Source organism: Physeter macrocephalus, chromosome 16 (assembly GCF_002837175.3).
Source record: "Physeter macrocephalus isolate SW-GA chromosome 16, ASM283717v5, whole genome shotgun sequence".
Taxonomy (NCBI): domain Eukaryota; kingdom Metazoa; phylum Chordata; class Mammalia; order Artiodactyla; family Physeteridae; genus Physeter; species Physeter macrocephalus.
The window spans coordinates 39,314,401-39,322,357 of NC_041229.1; the positions used below are offsets into that span (position 1 = coordinate 39,314,401).

Consider the following 7,957-nt stretch of genomic DNA (forward strand, 5'->3'; position numbering starts at 1 on the left):
TTATTTTTGTTTTTATTTCCATTTCTCTGGGAGGTGGGTCAAAAAGGATCTTGCTGGGGCTTCCCTGGTGGCGCAGTGGTTGAGAGTCCGCCTGCCGATGCAGGGGATACGGGTTCGTACCCCGGTCTGGGAAGATCCCACATGCCACTGAGTGGCTAGGCCCGTGAGCCATGGCTCAGCCTGCGCATCCGGAGCCTGTGCTCTGCAACGGGAGAGGCCACAACAGTGAGAGGCCCGCGTACCACAAAAAAAAAAAAAAAAGGATCTTGCTGTGATTTATGTCATATAATGTTCTGCCTATGTTTTCCTCTAAGAGTTTGATAGTTTCTGGCCTTACATTTAGGTCTTTAATCCATTTCAAGCTTATTTTTGTGTATGGTGTTAGGGAGTGTTCTAATTTCATACTTTTACATGTACCTGTCCAGTTTTCCCAGCACCACTTATTGAAGAGGCTGTCTTTTCTCCACTGTATAGTCTTGCCTCCTTTATCAAAGATAAGGTGATCATATGTGTGTGGGTTTATCTCTGGGCTTTCTATCCTGTTCCATTGATCTATATTTCTGTTTTTGTGCCAGTACCGTACTGTCTTGATTACTGTAGCTTTGTAGTATAGTCTGAAATCAGGGAGCTTGATTCCTCCCGCTCCATTTTTCGTTCTCAAGATCGCTTTGGCTCTTCGGGGTCTTTTGTGTTTCCATACAAATTGTGAAATTTTTTGTTCTAGTTCTGTGAAAAATGCCATTGGTAGTTTGATAGGGATTGCATTGAATCTGTAGATTGCTTTGGGTAGTAGAGTCATTTTCACAATGTTGATTCTTCCAATCCAAGAACATGGTATATCTCTTCATCTACAATGGTAAATGGGAGTGTTTTCTTAATTTCACTCTCAGATTTTTCATCATTAGTGTATAAGAATGCCAGAGATTTCTGTGCATTAATTTTGTATCCTGCTACTTTGCCAAATTCATTGATTAGCTCTAGTAGTTTTCTGGTAGCCTCCTTAGTATTCTCTATGTATAGTATCATGTCATCTGCAAACAGTGACAGCTTTACTTCTTCTTTTCCTATTTGGATTCCTTTTATTTCTTTTTCTTCTCTGATTGCTGTGGCTAGAACTTCCAAAACTATGTTGAATAAGAGTGGTGAGAGTGGGCAACCTTGTCTTGTTCTTGATCTTAGTGGAAATGGTTTCAGTTTTTCACCATTGAGAACGATGCTGGCTGTGGGTTTGTCATATATGGCCTTTATTATGTTGTGGAAAGTTCCCTCTATGCCTACTTTCTGCAGGGTTTTTATCATAAATGGGTGTTGAATTTTGTCAAAAGCTTTCTCTGCATCTCTTGAGATGATCATATGGTTTTTATCCTTCAAGTTGTTAATATGGTGTATCACGTTGATTGCTTTGTGTATATTGAAGAATCCTTGCATTCCTGGAATAAACCCCACTTGATCATGGTGTATGATCCTTTTAATGTGCTGTTAGATTCTGTTTGCTAGTCCAAAACTTTTTATCTTTTTGAGCAACGAACTGTTCCAGGTGCCTTTTACAGTCTTCCAGGGAATTGAAATTTTTTCCATTAAGAGATTTTTGTAAAGATGTAAATAAATGGAAATCCGAAGGTGCAATGTCTAGTGAATGTGGCAGATGAATCAGAACTTCCAGCCAAGCTGTAACACTTTTTGCCTGGTCATCAAAGAAACATGCGGTCTTGTGTTATCCTGATGGAAGAGTATGTGTTTTCTGTTGACTAAATCTGGATGCTTTTCGTCCATTGCTGCTTTCATTTGGTCCAGCTGGGAGTAGTACTTAGTGGAATTAATCGTTTGGTTTTCCAGAAGGAGCTCATAATAGAGGACTCCCTTCCAATCCCACCATACACACAACATCACCTTTGGATGAAGACCAGCCTTTGGTGTGGTTGGTTGTGGTTCATTTCGCTTGCCCCACGATTTCTTCCCTTCCACATTATTGTATATATCCACTTGTCGTTGCCCGTCACAATTTGTTTTAAAAATGGAACTTTTCATTACATTTAAGTAGAGAATCACATGTGGAAATATGGTCAAGAAGGTTTTTTTCGCTTAACTTATGTGGAACCCAAACATCAAAGCGATGAACATAACCAAGGTGATGCAAATGATTTTCAGTGCTTGTTTTGGATATTTTGAGTATGTCGGCTATCTCCCATGTGGTATAATGTTGATTGTTCCCAGTTAATGTCTCTATTTAATCGCTGTCAATTTCAACTGGTCTACCTGACCAGGGAGCATTGTCCAGTGAGAAATCTCCAGCACGAAACATCCAAACCACTTTTGACATGTTCGATCAGTCACAGCACCTTCTCCACACACTGCACAAATCTTTTTTTTGCATTTCGGTTGTGTTTACTTCTTGAAATAATAAAGCATAATATGCCAAAAATGTTGCTTTTTTTCTTCCATCTTCAGTATTAAAATGGCTACACACACCTTCACCAATTTTCATAAGTCTTTTTTTAAAAATGCATGCTGATATGACAGCTGTCACATACAATCTAATAAAATTGTTTCAAATGAAGTTAAAGACAACTAAGTGCTACTAGAGCCATCTTAGGGAAAAAACTGAATGAACCTTTTGGCCCACCCAGTATGTTGGTGGAGTAGGGGGAATTAGTCTCATGGATTGCCATTGTAGTATGGGTAAATCACACAACCTCTGTGGAGGGAAATTGGCAGTAGTTATCAAATTTACAGATGCACGCGTTCCTTTTGACCTGACAGTTTCCTTCTAGATATTTTCCTACACTCTCACAAGGGCAACTTTGTACAAGATTACTCACTGTAACAATATTTGTAAAACAAAAGGCTGGAAATAGTCTAAATGTCCATTGATAGGTAACTACTTAAACACATTATAATAATCCATGTAGTGTCCAGCTAAAAAAATCACAAGGAAGCTCTTTATGTACTGATATGGAATGATTTATAAAATATGTTATGTGATAAAGGCAGGGGGCAGAAATCTATATTGTGCTACCATTTGTTTAAGAAGGAAGATGTATTTATTTGCTTTACAGGTATAAGATATTTTTGCACAGATACACTATAAGTTCCTAACGTTATTTGCCTCTGAGAAGAGAAGCTTGGTGACTAGGGGCAGGAGTGGGTGGGAAACTTTAAGTCATCCAAGTAGTAAGTGATAGAGCTGGAATTTTTAATCTAGGTCTTTTGGATTCCAGAGTAGATGTATTTCTTCCCCTCCTGCTTCTACAAATAAAAAAACCTTTTATAAAGGCTTTCAAAATTTTGAAAGCCTATTTCCTATTAATCAGATATTCAAATCTTTCATACAATTCATAAGCATCATATATTTGTATGGTTTTCTTTTATTTATTTATTTATTTATTTATTTTCGTGTGGTATGCGGGCCTCCCTCAGTTGTGGCCTCTCCCATTGCGGAGCACAGGCTCCGGACGCGCAGGCTCAGCGGCCATGGTTCACGGGCCCAGCCGCTCCGCGGCATGTGGGGTCCTCCCAGACCGGGGCGCGAACCTGGTTCCCCTGCATCGGCAGGCGGACGCGCAACCGCTGCGCCACCAGGGAAGCCCCATGGTTTTCTTTTAAAGTGTAGTACTTTGAGATCTTTTGAAACTTGAATTGAAATGAACTGCTGCCTAAGATTTTATTTTTTTAAAGCTCCAAACTAGTGGTCATTTGCCAGCTACAGCTTGCCTATAACTGTATTAATTTTTTGGAGGAGTATAACGGGGGAAACAGCTTTTGTCTCTTATAGAAACTTTTCTTTCTTTCTTTTCTTTTAAGGTTTCCATGGGTGAACTATGAAGATTGCAATCTCAACATTTCATTTCCTGTGTTTAGTATTCATGGCAATCATGATGATCCTACGGGGGTAATTATTGGGTTCTTAGTTTGTTGAAATTTTAGAAACGATCAGTTTAGTTTGTCTTTGGAAAGCGTTCTTTCACTTCTTCCCAGCAATTTGTAGTCAGATTGAGTCAAAAGTTCAAATTGACTTTTTATCATTCATATAAGCTTTTATACTGCTTTTTTGATGATTTTTAAAAATCTGGATTAATAAATGGCATGTGACATACACATTTATTTCATAAGTGTCAAGGTTAACAATAAGTAACCAGGAGGAGGAATAAACACCTAACATTTGTATAATGCTTTACAGTTTACCAAGGGCTTTTGTATCTCTTATCACATAAATCTCACCTGTAGGAAATGAGGGTTTCATGAACAGTTTTCAATCTAAATTAGATCATCTTATTTTCTGTTTGATATGAAAGTACAGACTGTTCCTAGTTTATGAGGGTTCAACCTTAGATTTTTCAACTCTACAGTGGTGCGAAAGGGATATACATTCAGTAGAAGATGCACTTCGAAGTTTGAATTTTGAACATCTTTTTTGGGCTAATGATACGTGGGAAGATACTTTCATGTGATGCTGGGCAAAGGCAGCGAGGCACAGCTTCCGATCAGCCACACGGTCACGAGGGTAAACAGCTGCTACACTTACAACCATTCTGTACTCATACAGCCATTCTGTTTTTCACTTACAGTACATTATTCAGTAAATTACACAAGATACTCCATACTTTACTGTAAAAGTATTTATACTTTTGCCCAACTGTAGGCTAATGTACGTGTTCTGCACATGTTTAAAGTAAGCTAAGCTAAGCTATAATTTTCGGTAGGTTAGGTGCTTTAACTGCTTTTTCGACTTAATGGTGTTTTCAGCTTACGATGGATTTATTGGGACCTAAACCCATTGTAAGTCAAGGAAGGTCTTTAATAATAGGGATCCTAAAATAATCTCAAAATATCTTTTTGTTTTATCTGGTCATTAATGTATTATAAATCACTACTTAGCTAGTCTTTTTTTTCTCACCTCTTAAGAGGTCTCCTTAATATGACAAGGCACTGATTTCATGGCTATTTTTCATTTTTCAGTGGACAAGACATCATTAAGTTTTGATGAAATGTTAACTTTGCATTTAGCATGTGATTCCAGTCGCAGTGGGTCACTTGTCATAGAAAAAAGATAGCGAATACTTTTACTCTTGTAATTTTGTTTTGAGAAGACATTATCCTAATCTAGGGTTTTGTAACTACTATATAAAATATACTTTTAATAAGTAATGATATGCAGATTACTTATTTTTAGATATACATTTATATTATTTGAAAATATTTTGCATAGGCAGACGCACTCTGCGCCCTGGATATTTTAAGTTGTGCTGGATTTGTAAATCACTTTGGACGTTCAATGTCTGTGGAGAAGATAGACATTAGTCCGGTTTTGCTTCAAAAAGGAAGCACAAAAATTGCTCTATATGGCTTAGGTAAGATGGTTTTGTTTTACTATTTATGTCAATAAATGTTTAAGCATCTAGGAAATCAAATTCTGGAGTTAACTTTGCTGCTGTTTGGGGAAAATTGAGGCAAATCTAATTATTCCTTATGGGTGACTTAAAAAAATGATAGAAGGTTTTGGTAGAAATTTTTTTAGTATTTTATAAGCACCAATAGTCCTTGATACTTATTATTATTATTATTATTTTTTTTTTTTTTTGGTGGTATGCGGGCCTCCCTCCGCTGCGGCCTCTCCCGTTGCGGAGCACAGGCTCCGGACGCGCAGGCCCAGCGGCCATGGCTCACGGGCCCAGCCGCTCCGCGGCACGTGGGATCCTCCCAGACCGGGGAAACCGGGGCGCGAACCCGGTTCCCCTGCATCGGCAGGCAGACGCGCAACCACTGCGCCACCAGGGAAGCCCTATTGATACTTATTTTTAATAGCAGTTTTGGTGAAAAAATATTTTTCCTTTAGTATCTATTTATTGTTTATTTTTTCTTTCTTTTAGACTCAGATAAAAATCCTGAACATTAGCATTTATAGAGTAATTAGAAAAACTGCATTTTGATATCTTGGAAGTCTTTGAAAGTTCTAAAGTTTCACTGTCCAATACAGTAGTCATGTAGATACTGGGCACTTGAAATGTGGCTAGTCTGAATTGAGATATGCTATAAGTATAAAATACACATCAGAGTTCAAAGACTTAGAAAAAAATGTAAAATACCTTTGGTATTTTGGGTTGAATAAAATATCTTAAAATTAATTTCACCTGTTTCTTTTACTTGTTTTAATATGGCTACTAGAAAATTTAAAATTACATATTTGGGCTGTTTTAGTTGCTCACATGATATTTTTACTAGACAGTGCTAATCTAGAGCTGTCATCTACAATGCTCAGAAAATTTGCTTTATCAGCTTCACGATCTTCAATTTATTTAGCGTCCAGCAGGTAAAAGCTTGTTTTTGCTAGGCTTTATTCCATATGAATGGAAGACTATTTTTAGAGTGCATTCAAAGGCTACTTATTGTGTCTTCCTTGGATTAAGTTCAGTTTGATTTGTTTTATGGATGCAATAGTTTTATTGATTTTGTTGTGTATAGAGTATTATAAAAATTATACTTCATGTTAAACCAACCTTAAAGTACCTCAAGAGAAATTGAGAAAAAATTTCATGCTGTAGCCTCTACATAGTTTTTATTATTTTTGAGTGACTTTAGTATAATAGAAGCCTTAGAAAATCTTATTTACCTCATTTCTCTTTGTGTATGTTTTTTAAAGAATAATTATGATGGATGGTTTATTTAAATACTTTCTCTAGGAAGCTTCTCTAGGAAGCTTATAGTCTTTGCCCAATTTACATAATTTCGCCAACAAGTAGAAAAGCATGGTGGTTATCTATATTTTAGAGATATGGAAAATGAGATTGAGGAATTATGTCTGATTTTGCAAGTGATAGAGCAGGAAGTAGAATATGCTTTTTTAAAAAACTACTAACAGGTATTTTAATCACTGTAATGTTAGGGATCATATCTGCAGAAAATGGTTGATCCTCCTACTTTCAGACTGAGGACAGATCCCATTATGCCTCAGTCACTGCCAGAAGCAAACTGCTTCAGTCATCCATTTTCTCCCAAACTCTCATCTCATCCTGTTCTGTTTTCCTTAACTGGACTCTGTCTCTACCCTCCACCCACTCCTCTCACCCCAGCTCTGTATACTCTAGAGCTCTTTTTAGTTAGCAAATTCCCTCATTTCATCAATCTCTGAATGCTGCCTGTACTCTCTAACCCTCAGTGAAACTGAGTGGCCCCTGAAGTTGTTGTGTCCCACATAGTTCTCTCATGGCCTCTTATGGGCTTTAGGGCAGAAGGGGTGGAGGGCAAGTCACTGTTCTCCTTGCTTCCTACTGACACCTCCTTTCCTGCCTGCAAACACCCTTGAAGCTAATTGCCAACTGGCTAAACTGCCTTCTCCATTCCCTCAATTTTCTTACTTGCCTACCTTCCAATTTTGTCAGTGTTCTCAGTGCTTCCACACCCAAGTAGATCAACCTTCTAATGCCCTGGATTTTTTTATGTCTTGGCTTTTTTGTTCCAGTTATATGTTCTGCATGCCACCATCTATTTCACTGGCCACACTAGGAATTCTTAGAAGCTAGACCTCTTCTAGCTCTCATACTTATGTGATGTTGGCCTTTCTTCCCAGGCCTTCCCTAATCACTCCATAAAGTAGCAACCTTGTCCTCCCAGTGATAATCCCCATCTTAGCATCCTGACTTTTTTCCCTTTTATAATATTTAAAATTGCAATTTTCATGTTTAATTGTTTTTGTTGGCCTCCTTCACTAGACTAAGGTGATCCTTTGGGGAATAGTTATTTAAAAGTCATTAAATTATTAAAAAGCACAGTATTTTTATTTAAAAGCATAATATACATAAGACTATTATTATTATTATTATTTGCGGTATGCGGGCCTCTCACTGTTGTGGCCTCTCCCGTGGCGGAGCACAGGCTCCGGACGCGCAGGCTCAGCGGCCATGGCTCACGGGCCCAGCCGCTCCGCGGCATGTGGGATCTTCCCGGACAGGGGCGAGAACCC

General features: G+C 38.1%; 1 protein-coding gene across 2 annotated transcripts in view; it reads left to right on the forward strand.

Moving 5' to 3' along the window:
• MRE11 (MRE11 homolog, double strand break repair nuclease) overlaps window positions 1–7,957 on the forward strand; it is a 72,290-nt gene that overhangs the window by 14,711 nt on the left and 49,622 nt on the right. For both annotated transcript variants that reach the window (XM_007113518.4, XM_007113517.4), the window contains exons 5-6: window positions 3,802–3,889; window positions 5,207–5,348. In XM_007113518.4, the coding sequence (XP_007113580.1) occupies window positions 3,802–3,889; window positions 5,207–5,348 (230 nt within the window). The remainder of the gene's footprint in view (window positions 1–3,801; window positions 3,890–5,206; window positions 5,349–7,957) is intronic.